This window comes from Rattus rattus, chromosome 17, assembly GCF_011064425.1.
Source record: "Rattus rattus isolate New Zealand chromosome 17, Rrattus_CSIRO_v1, whole genome shotgun sequence".
In the NCBI taxonomy this organism is placed as follows: domain Eukaryota; kingdom Metazoa; phylum Chordata; class Mammalia; order Rodentia; family Muridae; genus Rattus; species Rattus rattus.
The window spans coordinates 42187080-42206531 of NC_046170.1; the positions used below are offsets into that span (position 1 = coordinate 42187080).

Consider the following 19452-nt stretch of genomic DNA (forward strand, 5'->3'; position numbering starts at 1 on the left):
CCAGGCAGGCCACAGATGAGCTATAACTGACAGCCCCTGGCCAGCCTTCCAGAGTCCTGAACCATTGCACTGTCTCTAGAAGCAGCAGTGGCTTACTTCCCCTGGGCAGGCCTTCCAGTACCGGCCAACACTGGAACAAAGTGAGCCAGAGCCAGAGGGTGTTACCATCTCGACCACCTGCTCTCCAGCTCCGTAAGGGTTGCTGGCCTCCTTCCTAGGGCTGGCTCCCGCATCCTGGCCCTTAGAGGCAGGGAACCGCAGCCTGGCCTCTTCCAAGACCTGAACAGAGCCAGCAGTGGCCTGTGCGCAGACTTGGCTACCCATGCCCCGCACCCTCTCACCCTTTTCCTGCCCATAGCTGGGTGTGGAGGCGGGCCCTACTCAGGGATGAAACTGCTAACTCCGCCCCTTCCTCCTTGTCAGGAAGCTCCAAGAGGGGTTGCAAAGAAAGGCCCAGCGGCACTCTGGAAGCCTGTCTTTTTTTTTCTTTTCTTTTGGAGCTGGGGACCGAACCCAGGGTCTGCGCTCTACCGTTGAGCTAAATCCCCAACCCCCTGAAGCCTGTCTTATCCCTTCATGACCTGGCTTTCTTACGGCTGAGGGTGCCCAGGTGTCTCCCAGCACTCCCACTCCCCCAGACAGATGTCGAATGCTTCTCAGGGAGGGGCAGAAAGTATACTCAGGCTGGCCACAGTGAGGATGGTCCTCTTCCCATGCCCCATGGGCCTAGGTCAGGAGGAGAGGTGAGAGAAAAAGACTTGGGTATTCAGGGCATATTCGCTGATTGTATGTCCCTCCTTTCAGTGACAATGACCAGTACTTACAGATCTCAGGGTAAACAGTCTTTACTGTGTAACTACTGTGCACCTGCCCGGTAGCACCCCAGAGAGTACCCAGAGTGTCTCCCTCTATCGTACAGCTACCTGGATGCCACCTCAAACTCCTGATTCTTCTGAATGATGCATGAACTCTTTTATTTTTTAAAGATTTATTTATTTATTTTATGTATATGAGCACACTGTAGCTGTCTTCAGACACACCAGAAGAGGGCATCGGATCCCATTACGGATGGTTGTGAGCCACCACGTGGTTGCTGGGAATTGAACTCAGGACCTCTGGAAGAGCAGTCAATACTTTTTTTTTTTTTTTTTTTTTTTTTTTCAACCCAGGGCCTTGCCGCTTAGGCAAGCTCTACCGCTGAGCTAAATCCCCAAGCCCCCAGTCAATACTCTTAACCATTGAGTCATCTCTCCAGCCCGACACATGAACTCTTTAACTGTCCAGTGGTCACTGCCATGTCTGGGCAGCTAAGGTGGAGAAACCTGGAGCATCTCCCTGTGACATCCCCACCTCCTGGGTATAAGCATCATGACCACAAGTCTGAGAGCTCCTGGGCTATCTCAGTGACTTGGCATCTCCAGGGCCAACACAGAGAATCATCCGATCCCAGAGAATCCTTAAGTCAGAGATCAGACACCACGGCGACGTGCTGACTGCTGGCCCTAACCATCAAACCGCACTCCTGTGTCCATAAACAATAAGGAGTTCATGGCAACCCCAATGCTAACCATGCACCTCCTGTGCCGATCTCCTGTGCGTACCTCCTGCTATAGCTCTTTGTTGGCATGGAAAATGACTTGACGGTGGTAGACATGTGCCCACACGTGTCTGCTTCTAAAGGGGCATAGCTGCCCTTGACCGTTTTGGGTAAATACCCAAGGCCTGAGGTGTGGCCAGCTCACCGAGTACCCTTAACTGTGACTGAGTGCCTAGCTTTATTCAGATAGCCCAGCTGAGGCCTCTGGAGCCCCGTCTGCCCACTTGGTCCTCCTGCCTCTCATGCTGTTCCTTGTCGGGCCTGGCCCAAGAACAATCCTTGCCGGAGCCTTTGGTCCCCAGTCCTTGGTTGGGGGTGTGGCTCAGTGGTAAAGCGCTAGCCTGTCATGTGTGTAGCTCTGGCTTTTATGGGTGTGTGTGTGTGTGTACACTGTCCTGTCCCTGATGTAGTTCCTGTAATTCCCACTGTTAGGTTTCACTCAGCACCTGCGGGCTTCTCCCAGAGCCTGGTCCCTCCCCGACCATAAACCTCCCCTTCTCCCCTAGGGGTGAGGCTTCTGCCTCCCTTCCCCCACCTTCTGACCCTCCGTAACCTCAGCACTCCCTTGGCCTTCTTCCCGTCCCTCTCTTCTCTTCCTCTTTTTCTTTCCCCCACCCCTCTCCTCTCATGGCCCAGGTCGGTGTGCTGGCCTAGTGGAGTCTGGACCCTTCTGGATGCCTTTGGCTTTGCTCTCCCTCATATCTGCAATAAACCTCCCTCCTCAACCACGCCTAGGAGCCGCCAGGTTGTCACTTCTTTCAGTCGCCTACTATAGCAGTTGTTGAGGAAGGAAAAAATAAACCCCAAAGCCAGGGTCCCTGGGCTTCAACACATCACCCCACTACATGGACCTGAGGCCCCTCACTCTCCCACTGGACCTCCCTCTCACCTCTGGATTCTTTAAGCCCTTCACTAGGCTGGTCTCTAATTATAATGGGTTTCTTATTATCGGGGGAGACTGAAGACAGGGCTATCAGTCAACAGGCCGAGGGCCTCGGCCAGCGACCAGCCTGCCTCATTCCTGCTGCCTATGAAGATATCCCTGCCAATGAAAGACCCGTCCTGTGAAATCCCATTTCCTCGGCCCTGAGCTGGCCTTTTAGTCAGGTCACTGAGGGATAAGCTCGCCTGCAGGCTGCCTTCGTCTTCTCCTTGTGTGGAGGCACAACTGAAAGGGGAACAAGTCCGGAGGAGAGGTAGACAGATTCCCTCTCAGGCCTCAGGCACAGCTTGGTGAAGGAATGCTGAGAATTCCCGCCTAGATTCCTCTCTGGGGATGGACTGTCGGGAACATCAGACTGTGTTCTCAGAGGTGGGATCCACCACTGCCCCCTGCCGTCTGCCATCTGCCCATTTAGGTCCCTCCCACGGTCTAGGATCTTCCTCTTTCCTTAAGGAGTGTCTGTCTCTTTCTCCTTACCACAGGCAGGGCTTCTCCAAAGGCCTAAAGGCTCTGTGCTGGTCACCATGTGGCCATATCGTGCCTTCCACCTTCTGTGTGGCTTTCCCTGCCCATGCCCCACACAATTCAGCTGCTACTGTCAGTCCCCTCCCCTTCGCCCCAGCCTCAGGAGGAAGGTCAAAATGGCTCCTCGTATTCTGTTTAGGTCATGGTCTAGCCAGCATTGCACTATAGTTAGGATAAATTTTATTACTTTTTTTTTTATTAACTTAAGTATTTCTTATTTACATTTCGAGGGTTATTCCCTTTCCTGGTTTCTGGGCCAACATCCCCCTGACCCCTCCCCCTCCCTTCTTTATGGGTGTTCCCCTCCCCATCCTCCCCCCATTGCCGCCCTCTCCCCAACAATCACGTTCACTGGGGGTTCAGTCTTAGCAGGACCAAGGGCTTCCCCTTCCACTGGTGCTCTTACTAGGATATTCATTGCTACCTATGAGGTCAGAGTCCAGGGTCAGTCCATGTATAGTCTTTAGGTAGTGGCTTAGTCCCTGGAGTTAGGATAAATTTTAAGGCCAACTCACTTCCCATGAATGAATGAATGCCCCTGGCTCATTTTCAAGGTCATGAATCCAGTCACACAACTTCAAAGCCCAAGGGCCTCAGTTTACAAATTGTTCTCCTTTGCCCCAAGTCCCAAATGCCAGAATTGGAGCCACCTCACCTGTCATGTCATGTCTGCCACTAACTGTGGCTGGGTCTGTTCTTTGGCACTGCCTAAGAGGCTTATAGTCCATTTATCGAGGCCAGTGGACCTGCGCATAGTTCACCTGGTAAGGCCAGTTGAGGAGCACTGTCTTTAAGAGGGGATGAGTCTCACATGCAGGTCCTGTGTATGCTGCATCTGGTTTGGTCTTTTCTTTTCTCAGTGTAGTCCTGGCTGTCCTAGAACTTGCTCTGTAGACCAGGCTGGCCTCGAACTCAGAGATCCACCTGCCTCTGCTTCCCGAGTGCTGGCATTAAAGGCGTGTGGCGGTGTGCCCAGTTAGTGAATTTTTCTTTTTTTGGAGACAAGAGTCTCACATTATAGCTCAAACTCGAAGCAATCCTCCTGCTTCATCTTCCCGGGGGGCCTTAAATGCCATCCTCCAGTGATACAAATCTGTGGGCTTTTCCAGAAAACTTACATTACCTGCTCTCCAGCTGCTGGGCCATGGAGACTCGCTGCCAGAAACAAGAAAATTGAGCACCTCATATGAACTGGCATGTTTTGGGAGCCAAGGAATCATGGGAGCTTCCCATAACAATAGACCTTACCAACGTTCCCTCCCAGGGCTGCAGGTAACAGGAGTTGGCCATTTTGCCTGAGGGGGGCAGCACGTGGAAGGCCAGCAGTTGCTCAGGCAGTTAAAGTGGTACTGAGGGAGGCGCACTGTGAGATCTCCTGGGCCTTCAGGAGTGTCTGCTCTTCTTCCACAATGAAGGCATAAGCAGAGGAGCGGCAAAGCAATGGCAGCCCAGAGGGGCTGTTGGGAAGGGACCCTGGGATGAATCTGCTTGTCTCATCATGCTTGGGGCCTGGCTTCCTCCTTGAATGGGCCGTGCAGGTTGGGGAAATGTTGGAGGCACCGCCAGGGCTTTACTGAGTTATTCAGACCGGTCCAGGCATATTCTCTTGAGTTCTTACAAATAATTCAAAGACCCTTTGCCAGGAAGGGAGGACTAATGATGTGGCCATCGGTGGGCAGCGGAGGGTAGCAGGCAGCTGGTATGACAGAGGGTAGCTTAGCCCAGCTGACCAGTGCTCTTCAAGCAGGGCCCCCACACGCCCTGCTTCATCAAGTCTATGACTGTGTGACCTTCCACCAAACGGAGAGGCTGTGCCCTCGGGGCCCTGGGTCATGGTGTTAGCTGGCTGTGTAGCTAGTGAGGACTCTGTGGCCTTGGAACTTTTACGGCTCCACCTGTGGCCAGGATGGTTCGCCATCTAGGCTGACAGTCACAAGTCATTTCCTGTTGACAGAGTCTATGCTAGGCTTCTCACCAAGCCCTATTCCACCAAGTCTGGAACAGGAGAGACAGGAGAGGAACTGAATCCTGAGGGGAGGCTCTGCCCTCTACCACAGGCCATGCAATCAGCAGAGATGGAGCTGTGAACATCACCAGGACCATAACGGTGCTGGTCCTGAGGCTGAGGACGATCAAGGCGATGAGCTTGGTGGTTGGCAATAAAGGAAAACGTCAAATGTCTCATTAAAAAAAATTGTATTATCCAGGCATGGTGGTGAGCACCTTTAATTCCAGCCCTTATAAGGCAGAGGCCAGGGCTGGAGGGATGGCTCAGCGGTTAAGAGTACTGGTTGCTCTTTCAGAGGTCCTGAGTTCAAATCCCAGCAACCATATGGTGGCTCACAACCATCTGTAATGGGAGCCAATGCCCTCTTCTGGTGAGTCTGAAGACAGCTACAGTGGACTCATATAAATAAAAATAAATCTTTAAGAGTGCTTGCCTAGCAAGCGCAAGGCCCTGGGTTGGGTCCCCAGCTCTGAAAAAAAAAAAGAAAAAAAAAAATCTTTAAAAAAAAAAAAAAAAAAAAAAAAAAAAGGCAGAGGCCAGGCGCACCTCTTGTGAGTTTGAGGCCAGCCCCGTCTGCAGAGTGAGCTTCAGGACAGCCAGGGCTATGAAGAGAGACTGTGTCTCAAACAAACCGAATACATAAATAAATGTTTTATTTTATTTCGAGAGACATTTGGAGGGCGTAACTGACATAACGTAATTATCACAAGTACTGCGCCCTGATGCTGGAGAGATGGCTCGGTGGTTATGAACACTGGCTGCTTTTTCAGGGGACATGGGTTTGATCCCCAGCACCCAAATGGCAGCTCACAACCATTTGTAATTACAGTCCCAGGGGATCTGATGTCTTCTGGCCTCCGCTGGCAGTGCGTGCATGTGATAGACATACACGCAGGTAAAGGACCCAAACAAAAACAAAGCAGGGCTGGAGAGATGGCTCAGTGGTTAAGAGCTCTGGCTGCTCTTCCAGAGGACCCGGGTTCAATTCCCAGCACCCACAGGGCAGCTCACAACTGTCTGTAACTCCTCTTCCAGGGGACCTGACACCCTCGTACAGATATACATGCAGGCAAAACACCAGTGCATGTATAAAAATAAAACCAGAACACAACTGAAAACAAAATAAAAGTTTGAAAAAATTATTGCCAACTGATTCTTACTACTTTTTTTTTTTTTTTTTTTTTTTGGTTCTTTTTTTCGGATCTGGGGACCGAACCCAGGGCCTTGCCTTCCTAGGCAAGGGCTCTACCACCCAGCTAAATCCCCAACCCCAATTCTTACTACTTTTTGTAAGGTCTTGAAAACTTGAAACCACCCAGCTTGCACCATGTCTCCATTGAACAGAGCAATGTTAGATGCCCACACAAGGAAAGCAATGGTTACTTGTCAGCTTGACAGAATGCAGAATCCCCCAAGAGAGAAACCACTAGGCGTGCCTAGAAAGAATAATCTTTTTTAAAAAGATTTATTTATTTTATATACGTAATTAGACTGTAGCTGTCTTCACACATACCAGAAGGGGACATTGGATCCCATTACAGATGGTTGTGAGCCACGTGTGGTTGCTGGGAATTGAACTCAGGACCTCTGGAAGAGCAGTCAGTGCTCTTAACCGCTGAGCCATCTCTCCAGCCCTAGAAAGAATAATCTTAATTACATTAAAGTTCATTGGAAGACCTGCCCACTATGGGTGACACCATTCCCTTGGCAGGAGAGCTTAGACTGAATAAGTGAAGAAAGCAAGCTGAGCGTTAGCATCCACTGCTTCATTGCTCCCTGTGCTTGACTCCGGCTGTGATGTGACCAGCTCCCTCTCTGTCCCTCTATTGCTGTGAAATTGTGAGCCAAATAACTTCTTTCTCTCTGGAGCTGCTTTTGTCAGGATATTTTAGCACAGCAACAGAAAAGAAACTAAGAGAGCGGTGAAGGCAGCCTTAGCCTCCCCCTAACCCCCTAATACTTTCCCAAACAAAATATGCGTAAGGAGAAGGTGTTTGCCATCCCTGAGATAAAATAGGGCTCTCAGTTCTTCCTCCCGGGAGCCTCACAGCAACCTTGCTGTGGAGTGGGTTCCATAGGACAAGACAACCGGGAATGTCAATGAATCTGAGTCTTGGAGGGGGCAGAAACTGGTGGTGTCACCTGACATGCGGTGAGCAGGAGCGTCTCCCTCTCCACCCTGCTCTATCCCGTCCATGATGCATTCCAAAGTTGTCTGGCAGACAGGGAGCCAAGTGTAGATCAGTCTTGACTGAGACCCAGATGCCTTCGTTGAAGGTGAAAGCTGCCTTTCTAGACTTGGCCACAAACCTTGAGTGAAAAGCCAAGACCACAAAGGGCTCCTCCGTGGCTGCCTGCCGGTGACTAAGAGATCCTTGGCGAGCAGGTCCCTGAGGGCGTCCACGAGCCTGTTTTCCTGAGTCAGTTACTCTTTGCTGTCTGGGACAGTGATGGTGAGCAGCAGGGAGAGAGCTGGAAGTCGGAGTGAAGGCCCAGCTCCCTGGCTAACCTGCTGTATGGCTAGAGTCTCTGCCCCCGCCTCCCCCGCATGTTGGTTTGACCCAGAGAAGCCCTTTGAATGAACCGAGGAGCCACGGCAACCGCAGGGTGAGGGGCCGGCTGTTCAGCCAACATGGATGGAAGCTGTGTTTAGCAAACATGGATGGAAGCTGTGCTCTCTCATGCAATGCATCTGAAGGCAGCGGGAGTGCTGCAAGAGACTCACTGCTTGTCACTGTTTCTTATGGATGACACCGGGATGTAGCAGCAGAAGAGCAGGGTCTGCAATTCATTCTGTAACTGTATCGACATTGTAGCTCGGCAGAGAGCAGGTCTGGTGCGACCAGGGTGGGTCAAGCAAGCCAGGCAAAGCCGGAACATGGCTGTCATCAATACTGAGGATCTGTGGCGACTTTATCCATCCTCAGGTGGCGAGGAGGATGGTGAAGGTGGGGGTGAGGGTGAAGATGGAGAGAGGGTTACTTTTTTCATTGTTGCGGCAGAACAACGCAAACCCAACCAAACGTAACTAGAATCGCTGTGAACACATACATACCTTTGGTGTGTCTCTGCAGATGTTTCCAAAAAGCTTGAACTGAGGAGGGAAGACCCACTCTGTGTGTGGGTGGCACCGCTGAATGAACTAAATAAGAAAAGTTGGGAATCAGCCCCTCATCTCTCCTGACTGTGGTTTACTGTGCCCCACTGTGCCTGCTGCTGTGATGAACTGTACTATCAAATCAGGCGTTAAAAGCTGAAAACTGGGCTGGAGAGATGGCTCAGCGGTTAAGAGCACTGACTACTCTTCCAGAGGTCCTGAGTTCAATTCCCAGCAACCACATGGTGGCTCACAACCATCTGTAAAGAGATCTGATGCCCTCTTCTGGTGTGTCTGAAGACAGCTACAGTGTACTTATAGATAATAAATGAATAAATCTTTAAAGAAAAAAAAAAAGAGTTCCTAAGTTTAAATCCCAGCAACCACATGGTGGTGGTTCATAACCATCTGTAATGGGACCTGATGCTAAAAAAAAAAAAAAAAAAAAAAAGCTGAAAACTAGGGTTTGGGGATTTAGCTCAGTGGTAGAGCGCTTGCCTAGCAAGCACAGGCCCTGGGTTCGGTCCTCAGCTCCAAAAAAAAAGCTGAAAACTGGAGCGATGGCTCAGTGGTTAAGAGCACCAACTGCTCTTCCAGAGGTACTGAGTTCAATCCCCAGCAACTACATGGTGGCTTACAACCATTTGTAATGGGATCTGATGCCCTCTTCTGGTGTGTCTGAAGACAGCTACAGTGCACTCATAATAAATAAATAAATAAATAAATAAATAAATAAATAAATATATATATATATCCTTCCTACAAGTTGCTTTAACCATGTCTCGTGTGGATTTTTCTTTTCCTTTTTTTTTGAAACAGTGTTTCTTGGACAGCCCCAGTTACAAAGTCTCAAAAAAAAAAAGGGGGGGGGGAAGGCAGGGTTTCTCAGTGTAGTTCTGGCTTAGACCTGCTGGGATAAAGTCAAGAAGCAAGAAGATTTTTATTTATTTTCTGAGACAGGGTTTTTCTCTGTAGCCCTGACTGTCCTGGAACTTACTTTGTAGACCAGGCTGGCTTTGAACTCAGAGATCCACCTGCCTCTGCCTTTCAAGAACCAGGACAGATTAAAGATTTGCCAGCACCACCTGGCCTAGTTTAATTTTTTTTTTTTTTTTTTTTTGGTTCTTTTTTTTCGGAGCTGGGGACCGAACCCAGGGCCTTGCGCTTCCTAGGTAAGCGCTCTACCGCTGAGCTAAATCCCCAGCCCCTAGTTTAATTTTTAAAAAGTTATTTGACGGGGTTTCATGTATCCGCAGACCAGGGTTGAACTAGAGTCTCCTCCCTCAGCCTCTGAAGTGCTGCCAGGTTTCCACACCTATGCCCTTTCTCCTTTTAAATTAATTTCAGTCAGGGATCCCAGCCCATGGAATGGTCACATCCAAATTAGGGTGGGCCTTCCCACTTCCATTAGCCCAAACTAGAAAATCCTTCCTGGACATGACCAGAGGCATGGCCTCCATTCCTCATCGCTGCAAATATCAAAGAAAGGACTCTATTCCCAAACTCCCAAGTTGTTGTGTCTGGCTCGCTGCCTCTGGAACTGCCCTCGTTTGCCGCTGTCCTACATTAAGGGGGACCACTAGCAAGCAGGGCGGTAGTTCCTTCTCCAGAGCATTCTCTGATCCTAGAACATGCGATCAGCTCAGCCACGCGTCACTTACTAATCAGCTGTGACCAGGCGGTAGCTGGCTTTGCCTTGTCACTGGGCCAAACCAAGAATTCCTGAGGGGTTCCAAGGCTGGGTCCTCTCAAAGGCCGACTTTGCAGGGGTGGTTTTACAAATGTAGAATGGTCACTATGGCTACACCTAAGCCTCCAGAAAGGACCTGGCCCTGAGGCTCACACTCAGGAGGAAGGAACATAAGTCTCCAAACTTACTGCTTCTAAATCCTGCTCCTTTACTCCACAGCTGCACATGCAGTTTAGACTGATGCTCTCCGGACTGTGCACGCTCTCGCCTCCGGAGAAGTCTTCGGTGCAGCTTGCGCTTACAACTACCTAGGTTTCCCAGGTCCTGCTCCGCCCCCCGCCCCCCACCTTTGCCCGAAATGACAGCACTGTCTGCACGGCCACTTCCTCCAGGAGTGTTGGGAGCATTGGGCGACTGCCTGGTGATGAGAAAAGCAGACCTGCGCGGCCTCTCTGATTTCCCAAGTCTCTAGGCCGCTTCCTGCCATGGCGTAACTCCAGCCTCTGCACTCCTTAGCCCGGATGTGGCCAGGAAAATGAGATGCTTTTGGAGCCTGTTCGGCAGCATGAGTCGTCCTGTGTACTCATCTCGCGCTCGCGACCAGACACTCAGCAGTTGCGTATGACTCAGACCGAGCTACTCCGCTAGCCTTCGAGACTAGGCTATTATTTTGTGAGCAACAGGAGCACAAGCGTCTCCCTTCACGTGATCATCTTTTTGCTGGGCCAAGAGCTGTCGGGCCGCAGCCGCCGCTCTCCACGCTGCGCGCCAAGTGGCTTTGAGACCCTTACGCGCCACAGCCCAGCAGCGCGCGGAAACGATGCGGCTAGCGGATGTATTACGCCGCACGTCAGCGCGCCAGTGCACAGGAGTCAAACAGTATCCTGTCCCGAACCTTCCACCCCCACCCCACCCTCCGGCGGCTCCCATTCTGGGTCACTCAATCCAAAGCCGCAGCGGGGAGGTGGCCCGGCATGGCGCATGCGTGTCTTGGTGCACACTGGAGCGCATGCTCCGGAGCGAGCACATTTCCCCCTCCCAGAGCTGTACCTGATGGTACGGCCCGGGCGGGGCAAAGCAGAAGCCGCGAAAATTGCGCGAAATCCGCGGGAAGTAGCTTTTTGGCGCCATGGCGCAGAGTCGTGTTACCGATTTCTATGCGTGCCGTCGTCCGGGCCTTGCGGTTCCGCGAGCCAAGTCGACCTGTCTCACCCCGAGCCCTGGTGGGCTCGTGGCACCTGAGTTCACCCGGAGCAGCAGCCGCAAGCGCGCCCGGCCCCACGCCGAACCCGGGAGCGACCAGCCCGCGCCGCCCGCGCGCCGGAGGCTACGGCTACCTGGATTGGTGAGGGACCCTAGAGGACCCTTGGTTAGGGCAGGAGATCCTGGTTATCGGGCGCCGAAGCAGGGGTCTAGGCGCCAAGATAGAGGGAGGAAGAGTCGCGAAGAGGCTAGGCGATCCTTCCTTTCCCTAGACGTGTGCACAGGGCACCTGGGCTTGCTGGGAAGTTGCAACTGGCAGGGGTGATCGTGGTGGTGTGGGTGTTACGCAAAAGATTAGGCTAGAGCTCCTGAAATGGAGAGAGGGCACTGGAGAGTCAAGCCTGGCAGCTGCTTCAAGGGGGGAACAAGCCCAACAGACCAGGTGGATCTTTCTTAACTGCTGCGTCAGGTAAAGCAATAGATAGGCACCCCTTAGCACCTGACTCCTGCCCTCCGGGTCCAGTGAACTGACAAGAGTCTAGTTCTGGCTCTGAAGGCCGAGCAGGTAACCCCCCAACCTCCACCAATTTATTGTTCTGTGTCTTAATCACCAGGATTCTTGTCCCAGTTTCCCAGCTGATGCCAGCTCCCCAGCTGACCCCAGCCCCCCAGCTGACCCCAGCTCTCCAACTGACCCCAGCTCCTCCGTTTGCCCATCCCCCGTCAAGAGAACAAAGAGTACTACAGTTTCTAGAGGTCCACAGCAGAGCAAGGTGAGGAGGCTGGACTGAGGGTGGGCTGTGGGCAGGGATGTGCGTAACTTGCAGAACCGACAATGCCTATGTCCCCAGGTCCCCTCCCAGGACTCCATCTCCGAGCTCCAGTCCTGCCTGAGGCGGGCACGTGAGTTGGGAGCCCAGGCACGGGCCCTGAGAGCGAGAGTCCAAGAGAATGTTGTGGAGCCTTCTACCCCAGATGCCAAGGAGCCTACAGAGCAACCATGGTGAGTCCCGGTGGACCACGAGCTCCAGGAGAGGACAGGCCTTTGGGAGGCACTGTGAGGTCTGAGTGGGTGGATGGCCAAGGGGCCAGATTGCCTAGATGATACCCCAGTCTCCTCCTCCCTGGCACTTCCCACACCTGAAAGGGACATTGTCACTCCTGCCCCTGGCTCTCTCTAAATACCATGAACAGCTCTGTATTCTGTGCCTGTCTGCGGCTCTGCCTGCCTCTCCAAGCAGAGAGAGCATTGCTAGTGTGTGCATCAGGCTTCCCGTCCCTTTCTGAGGCTGCCCTCACAGGCAGCATTAGGTCTGCTGACCGTTTGCAAATGGGTCGTTTTGAGGTTGCGGGTCAAACCGTGTGGTTTGATAGTCTGATGGTAGCGCTCCCCCCTTTTGACAGTGTCGACAAAGCTCCTGCCTACCAGCGCTTCCATGCCCTGGCCCAGCCTGGCCTCCCCGGCCTTGTCCTACCGTACAAGTATCAGGTGCTGGCCGAGATGTTCCGCAGCATGGACACCATCGTGAGCATGCTTCACAACCGCTCTGAGACCGTCACCTTTGCTAAAGTCAAGCAAGGTGTTCAGGAGATGATACGCAAGTGAGTGGTGTGGGGGAGGGAGCCTAGCTGCCCCCCCTCCCAACCCCTTGTCCATCTGCCCGGTCCTTCTCACTCTGCCCTCTCCTGTAGGCGCTTTGAAGAGCACAATATGGGCCAGATCAAAACCGTGTACCCCGAGTCGTATTCCTTCCGCCAGGAGTGCAACGTCCCCACCTTCAAGGACAGCATCAAGAGATCTGATTACCAACTCACCATCGAGCCCTTGCTGGGCCAGGGTGAGTCTTTGGCGAGGCCCTGGGTGTTCTTGTTCATCTTGGACTTCTGGGTGAGCTCGAGGTGTTGGTTCCAGGCGGGGTTCTTGATCTCAGTCATGGGCTGGACAGTTGGATGGGCCTGGCCTCACCACGGTTTCTCCTTACAGAGGCTGATGGTGCCACCCAGCTCACAGCCACAGGCCTCCTGCAGCGCCGGCAAGTCTTCCGGCAGAACCTGGTGGAACGCGTCAAGGAGCATCACAAGGTGAGTGCCCGGGTTTGTGGAGGCAATTAAGGGGCTTCCGTCCCTGCTCTAAGTGGACGTGGTCTTAATTACTCTGCTCCCTATTCAGCCACTGTTCTGGCCTTAAATACAAAGGTTCCTCTCATGCCCTTAGTTAAGGTTTTACTGCTGTGAGCAGACACCATGACCAAGGCAACTCTTATAAGGACATTTAATTGGGGCTGGCCTACAGGGTCAGAGGTTCAGTCCATTAGCATCAAGGTAGGAACATGGCAGCATCCAGGTAGACGTGGTGCGGGCGGAACTGGGAGTAACATCTTCATCTGAAGGCTGCTAGCAGAATACTGACTTCCAGGCAGCTATGATGAGGGTCTTAAAGCCCACACCCACTCCAACAAGGCCACACCCACAGTGACACAGCTACTCAAGGCCACACCCAATAGTGCCACTCCCTGGGTGGATCATATACCAGCCATCCCAGTCTGTTGCTATGGTTCTCTTTAAATGTAAGGAGGGCTGGAGCTGGGGCAGAGCTGCCTGGAATCTGCAAGCTGGGGAACTCTGGATTACCTGGAGACCCTGAGAGGACCTTTGTGTCATTTAATCAGACATGGCCCTGTGCTAGGAAGATGTCTTTCTTGATACCTGGCTGTGTATCTAGACACACAAAAGCTAAGTTGATGGCTAACAATTTGCTGGTTGGAAGTGAAATGGAGTTGCCCAACATTCTTCCCTCCAGGTTTTCCTGGCGTCCTTAAACCCCCCCATGACGGTGCCCGAAGACCAGCTGACACGCTGGCACCCGCGTTTCAATGTGGATGAGGTGCCTGATATCGAACCGGCCGAATTGCCCCAGCCTCCCGTGACAGAGAAGCTCACCACTGCCCAGGAAGTGTTGGCCCGTGCCCGGAACTTGATGACGCCCAAGGTGAGACTCCTCTGGCCTCAGTAGTCCTTTCTCCTCAGGGAGTATGACAGCCTGACCCCCTTGGGTGGAGGTACCTCCTCAGCTAAGGGCAGAAAGATGTGCTCTGTGGGCACACAGGCAGCTCACCCGGCTGTGTTAGGGGGGGAGCCCGTGCAAAGAGCTGCCCTCAGGGCTGAGAAGTTCCTGAACCTTTTGCAACCGCTGACCTGTGCCTACCCTGCAGATGGAGAAGGCCTTGAGTAACCTGGCCCTGCGCTCAGCTGAGCCTGGTAGCCCTGGGACCTCTAGTCCAGCCCTCCCAGCCACTCCACCAGCCACCCCGCCCGCTGCCTCTCCTAGTGCCCTGAAGGGTGTGTCGCAAGCACTGCTGGAGCGGGTGAGTCCTGGGTTCTACGTAGTGGGGCTTGGTGACAGGAGGGGGCCCTTGGTGACCACTTGCTGCTGACCCATCCCTACGCAGATAAGAGCCAAGGAGGTCCAGAAGCAGTTGGCACGGATGACAAGGTGCCCCGAGAAGGAGCTTCGGCTGCAGCGGTTAGAACGTTTGCCAGAGCTGGCCCGTGTGCTGCGCGGTGTCTTCGTGTCTGAGCGGAAGCCGGCGCTCACCATGGAAGTGGTCTGTGCACGGATGGTAGACAGTTCCCGAGCCGCCCTGAGCCCAGGTTTGTGCAAAGCAAGATAGGGGTGAGGGTGGGTATGGTTGTGCTCCCTGTATTCTTGGCAGGGAGCTGGGCCCATTTCTGACCAGGGTCAGTTGGTCTGCCGTGGTCTTGTTTGGCCCCCCAATTCTGCCACGTGTAAGCCTGCTCACCAGGCTCAGAGCATGTGCGTCTTGCCTCTTTGCTTCTCATGCTCCTGGTGCTTGAACGGTGTCCAGGGGACCCCATGGCTCTGCTTGGATCCACTACATAGCAGTGGATAAGCCTTGACGAAGGCCTGGTGTGGGGTATCAGGCGCCTGGCTGGGTGAGGGAGCTGAGTAAGCCACCTTGGCTTAAACCCACAATCCACTTGCGCAGGGGAGATGGAGAAACACCTGTTGCTCCTGGCCGAGTTGCTGCCAGACTGGCTCAGCCTGCACCGCGTTCGCACCGATACCTACGTCAAGCTGGACAAAGCCGCTGACCTGGCTGGCCTCACCGCGAAGCTGGCCCGCCAGGTCCACGCCGAGGGGCTGTGACTTTGAATTCCTTGCCTGATAGACAACGCACTTAAGCTTCCCTGTCTGCATCACGGGTCCAAGGAGGGCCTGTCGCCCAGTACGGGCAGCTACGGTGCCCGTGGATCTCAAAGTGCTGGTGTTGCAGGGGTTCCTGGGGCCTTGGGGTACCCCAGACTCAGCTATAGGGGACGTAGACTCTGGAGAGTAGGGAATGTTGAATGCCCTTTCCACAAACTGCTCAAGTACTCATAAGGGCCAGATGGAAGGTGAGGCCAGCATAGCCTCGCCTCTCCGTGCTTGGGAAAGCTGCGAGAGCTCAGAGCCTTAAGAGTTGCACAGAACTTGGACCTCTGGCCTGATTTCGCAGGACGGTGGTGATCTGAGAGTGAAATTGGACCTTCTGTAAACATGTAGAGTTTGGTTTCTTTTTAAACCTTCTATACTTACACGGCCCTGCATGTGACTGCTAGTTTTGGCTTTTTAATAAAGTCATGTAAGATTTAAATAAAATACTACTTAGTGAGATTAAACTGAATCTGTCACCATAAAATCTCTTTAAATGGTGCCAGGCTGTTGTGCAGTATTTATTTTTCTGGAAGTTTATGTAACTCTGGCTCTTCGAATTATATAGACCAGGGTTGGCTTTGAATTTATGAAGTCTGCCTGCCTCCGAAGTGCTGGGATTAAAGGTGTACCCCACCATGTCCTGCAACAAAATAGGGTTTTGGGGATAGTGACTGAGTTGGGCGTGGTGATGCACACTTTTGGTCCCAGCACTCCAGAGGCAGAGGCAGGTGGATCTCTTAAGTTTGAGGCCCAGCCTGGGCTACAAATCAGGATAGCCAGGGCTGGTTATATTAAGAAACCCTGTCTCATCTTGGTCCTAAAAGAATAACAGCTTGGAAAAGTGAGTTAATGAAGCTGTTAGACTTCCTAGGTAGGGGTCCACCTGTTTGAGGAGGTCCATCCAGATGCTGAACCCCCTGTCCCTGTCCCTACAGTGTCACTCTGGAGGCCATGCAATGTGACCCATGCAACAAGGTGAGGAGAGAGGCAGCGTGTATATCAAAGCCGTTTATTGACCTCCAGTAGCACAGCTCTGCTTTACTCGAGGGTGTGGCAAGCGCACGAAATGCAAGGTTCCAGGTGATCCATAGGCATGGCTATCTGCTAACCAGTGGAATGCCCTCATTCACAAAAGGGCAGCCGGTAGCTTACAAAGGTCACTTAGGTGCCCTGGGCCGAGCCACTGTGTACTTAATTATCAAGGGGTGTGTCCACCTTGCCAGGTCCTCACTCATACTGCAGGAGAGAGAAGAACGGCACAGGTCCCAGCTTCTCCCTGCCCTTCAGGGAGGTCAGCTCCACTAGGCTCACACACTCCACCACCTCAGCCCGCAGCTGGTTCAGCAGCTCACAGGCTGCACACATGGTTCCTGGGGCAACGGGACAAGGAAAGAGAAGGTGTTAAAGCGCTTTGCTGAGTCAGCACCCCGGACAGGGCCTGACCCTTTGAAACCAGTTTACGTCTTGGGGTAGTCCTTACCTCCAGTGGCCAGGAGATCATCCACAATGACCACTTTCTGCCCCGGTTCTAAGGCATCTTTCTGGATTTCCAGCTCAGCCTGCAGACAGGAAGTAGTGTAAGAGAGAGTCTAGGTGCGGACAAGTGGCTACTGGACCTCTCCCTAGCCTCTAGTGTTTCCTGGTGGTGTAAACCTGGCCCGATGTCCCAACCTCTCCGGGCACCCACTTTTACACCTAGACACTGGCAGCGGTGGTTTGACCCTGCCCTTCCTCCACCCATGGCTTGCTTACCTTCCCATACTCTAGAGAATAGGAGGCTGATACAGTGGGGCCTGGTAGCTTCCCGCGCTTACGGATGAGCACACAGCCCACCCCCAGCTCCTGAGCAAGGGAAGGGCCAAACAGGAAGCCCCTGGAGTCCAGACCTGTTAGGGTAAGGAGGGAAGGGTGTTGGGTGGAGCCCAGAGGCATAGGGATCTCCAGGCCAGGGATGGAGAGGTCAATATTGGCTAGGAACACTAGGTCTTGCTGACTATAGCTAGAATGTTGATGGCTATTGGGTAGTATCTTAGCCGTGGGGATCTTACCTGCCTTCTTTACAGCTCAGGGTCACCTATGGTGGCTCTTGCCATCTGTCAAATGCAGCATCTGCCCAGGAGCACTTTCTCTTACAGGCCATTTCCAGGAAGCCTGGACCCTAATTTCTACAGCATGGTCAGGGGGTACCAATAGGAAGTGAAGTGGGCAAAAGGACTGTGGTCCCTGAGCACTTGTGAGGGCCACTCTGTTCTCTGGGGTGTTCACCCTCCCTCTGGACACTCCTGGTGGACATTCAGCTATCCCAGGGCGTTTCTTAATCTCAGTCGCAGAGCCTGGTGTGCACTTGTTTAGCACAAGCTTGTGCAGGGGAACAAGAGAAAGGTGCTCTGGTGTAGTCTTGGGGAAAAGCAGCCCCTGAGGCTACCAGGTTTGAGGTCTGCCCAGGCACGCCCCAGACTGTCCCATTTAACATCTAGCTCATCCCAGAGGCCTAAGCAAGGATATCCGTCATCTGGAGGTTCCTGGGCCTCTCTCAAAGGTCCTCTCAAAGCACACATGTACGCCTCCCAGCATGCTGTCAGGGTTCTGGCCAGCCTTGTACCCCAAAAGAGGAAGGACTGGTTCTGGGCACAAGGACAGAGCAGAGTTCATCTCTAGGAGAGCGAGCCTCTGTAGTCATCCAGGATAAACAAGACCCCAAGGCAGGGAGGAACCAAAGACGAAGGGTCAGAGGTTGAAGGAAAAAGGGATGGGTGTGGGGTAGACTATGGGTGACACGAAGGGGAAAAGGGTTGTGGGTCTGGACCGTGGGGACAAGCACGGCCTAATAAGGCCACTCGCCTGCGATGTAGTCGATCTTGCCGCCGTGCGTGGACTTCAGGTGACCAGCCAGGAGGTGGATGGAAGCTCGGAAGGAGTCCGGATCTTTCAAGAGGGGCGAGATATCCCTGGGAACAAGACAGGAGAGTGACCCGCGTGTGGCCGGGCAGAAGCCCCGCAAGATCCCCAAGACTGCCCACGCGCCTGCGCCTGGGGCTGAGAGTACGGCGTCAACGCCTCGCGGGCTCCGGACCGCACCTGAACAGCACGCCCGGGATAGGGAAGTCGGGGAAGCTGCGGATGCGCCGCGCCACCAGCTGCAACTCAGATTCGGACATGGCCGCATGCATGTAAGAGGAAGGGAGGAGGTGGGTGTCTGCAGGTCAGGGGCAAGTCAATCCGGGAAACAAGGGCGGGGCGTCCCCTATGGGCGGGGCTCCTGGGTCCAAAGAGGGCTAGCACGAGGGGCGGGATGGGCGGGGCCGGCAGAGAGGCGTGGCCTCTGCGAGGTTGGGTGTGTGGCCTCAGTCAGGAAGTAATACATTTACTTGAATCCTGTGTGACATCAAAGGAAAACCCGGGGTTAAATTTCTTGAGCTGCCTAAACACAAGCATCCCTACCTCAAAGATAGATGGGTGGAAAGGGGATGGGCGTCCTGTCATCACCCTTTTTTTTTGGTTTTGCCTCTCGCACACCTTTCCAGTTCGGCTTTCCCCGGGGCCAGCCTTCTGGACCTGAGGGAGCAGGGACCGGTCTTGCCCAGGTCCCCCTGGCATGGTTTGGCCTCGCATCCCTTCGCTCCGTGTACTGTGCTCCGGCGCGCAGTGCGAGGGGCCTTAGATTCAGTCCCTGCTTTCCTGGAATTAGCCAGGAAGGGAGTTTAATGGATACTCTCAGATCCATAAGTGGAAGTGCATTGTGTGTGGAGGTGCGGGGGAAGGAATCAGGGTCGCATGGCGGGGTAAGGAATGCATATTCTGAGGTCACAGATACTCCTGTGCTTTGCAACAGAATGCGTCCTCGTTTTGGGGTGGGGACCAGAAGATCCAGATAGCCAGAGACAGAACTGGGATCTACCTTCCTAGCACGGTACCTGAGTCTACAGGTAATGGTGTGGAAGACCGTCCTCTTGAGTATAATAGCCATTATCATCCTCAGGGCAGTTGTAATTATTCAAAAGACATCCTGCAGATTGGCCTATGCGTCATCAATGGAGGTATGGGGAAGGTCCAATGGTTTCTAACCATTCCTTCCCGGACCCTCCCTGTGAGCGGCAGATTTTCCATCTGAGATGATCTGTGGAGGCACTGGAGTATATGTACAGGGGGGGCGGTTAACTGAAGGGAGCCTCT

The 19452-nt window shown here is 53.3% G+C and overlaps 2 protein-coding genes and 1 long non-coding RNA gene across 3 annotated transcripts; 1 reads left to right on the plus strand and 2 right to left on the minus strand.

Annotated features, from left to right (window-relative positions):
* Positions 1 to 6524: 6524 nt before the first annotated feature.
* Positions 6525 to 19272, minus strand: LOC116886125. Its single transcript, XR_004386090.1, has 2 exons — positions 18677 to 19272; positions 6525 to 6707 (listed from the first exon to the last, which is right to left on the minus strand). It is a non-coding gene; the product is annotated as an uncharacterized LOC116886125 (long non-coding RNA).
* Cdt1 (chromatin licensing and DNA replication factor 1) lies at positions 10960 to 15763 on the plus strand. The gene is made up of 10 exons (XM_032887464.1): positions 10960 to 11205; positions 11678 to 11836; positions 11915 to 12066; positions 12468 to 12665; positions 12756 to 12901; positions 13048 to 13145; positions 13864 to 14052; positions 14276 to 14428; positions 14513 to 14714; positions 15071 to 15763. Exons 1-10 carry the CDS (start codon positions 10990 to 10992, stop codon positions 15229 to 15231), a joined length of 1674 nt encoding a protein of 557 aa, XP_032743355.1. The 5' UTR covers positions 10960 to 10989; the 3' UTR covers positions 15232 to 15763.
* On the minus strand, positions 16273 to 18547 carry Aprt (adenine phosphoribosyltransferase). Its single transcript, XM_032887463.1, has 5 exons — positions 18358 to 18547; positions 18121 to 18227; positions 17032 to 17165; positions 16760 to 16838; positions 16273 to 16649 (listed from the first exon to the last, which is right to left on the minus strand). Exons 1-5 carry the CDS (start codon positions 18447 to 18449, stop codon positions 16507 to 16509), a joined length of 555 nt encoding a protein of 184 aa, XP_032743354.1. The 5' UTR covers positions 18450 to 18547; the 3' UTR covers positions 16273 to 16506.
* Positions 19273 to 19452: the final 180 nt, after the last annotated feature.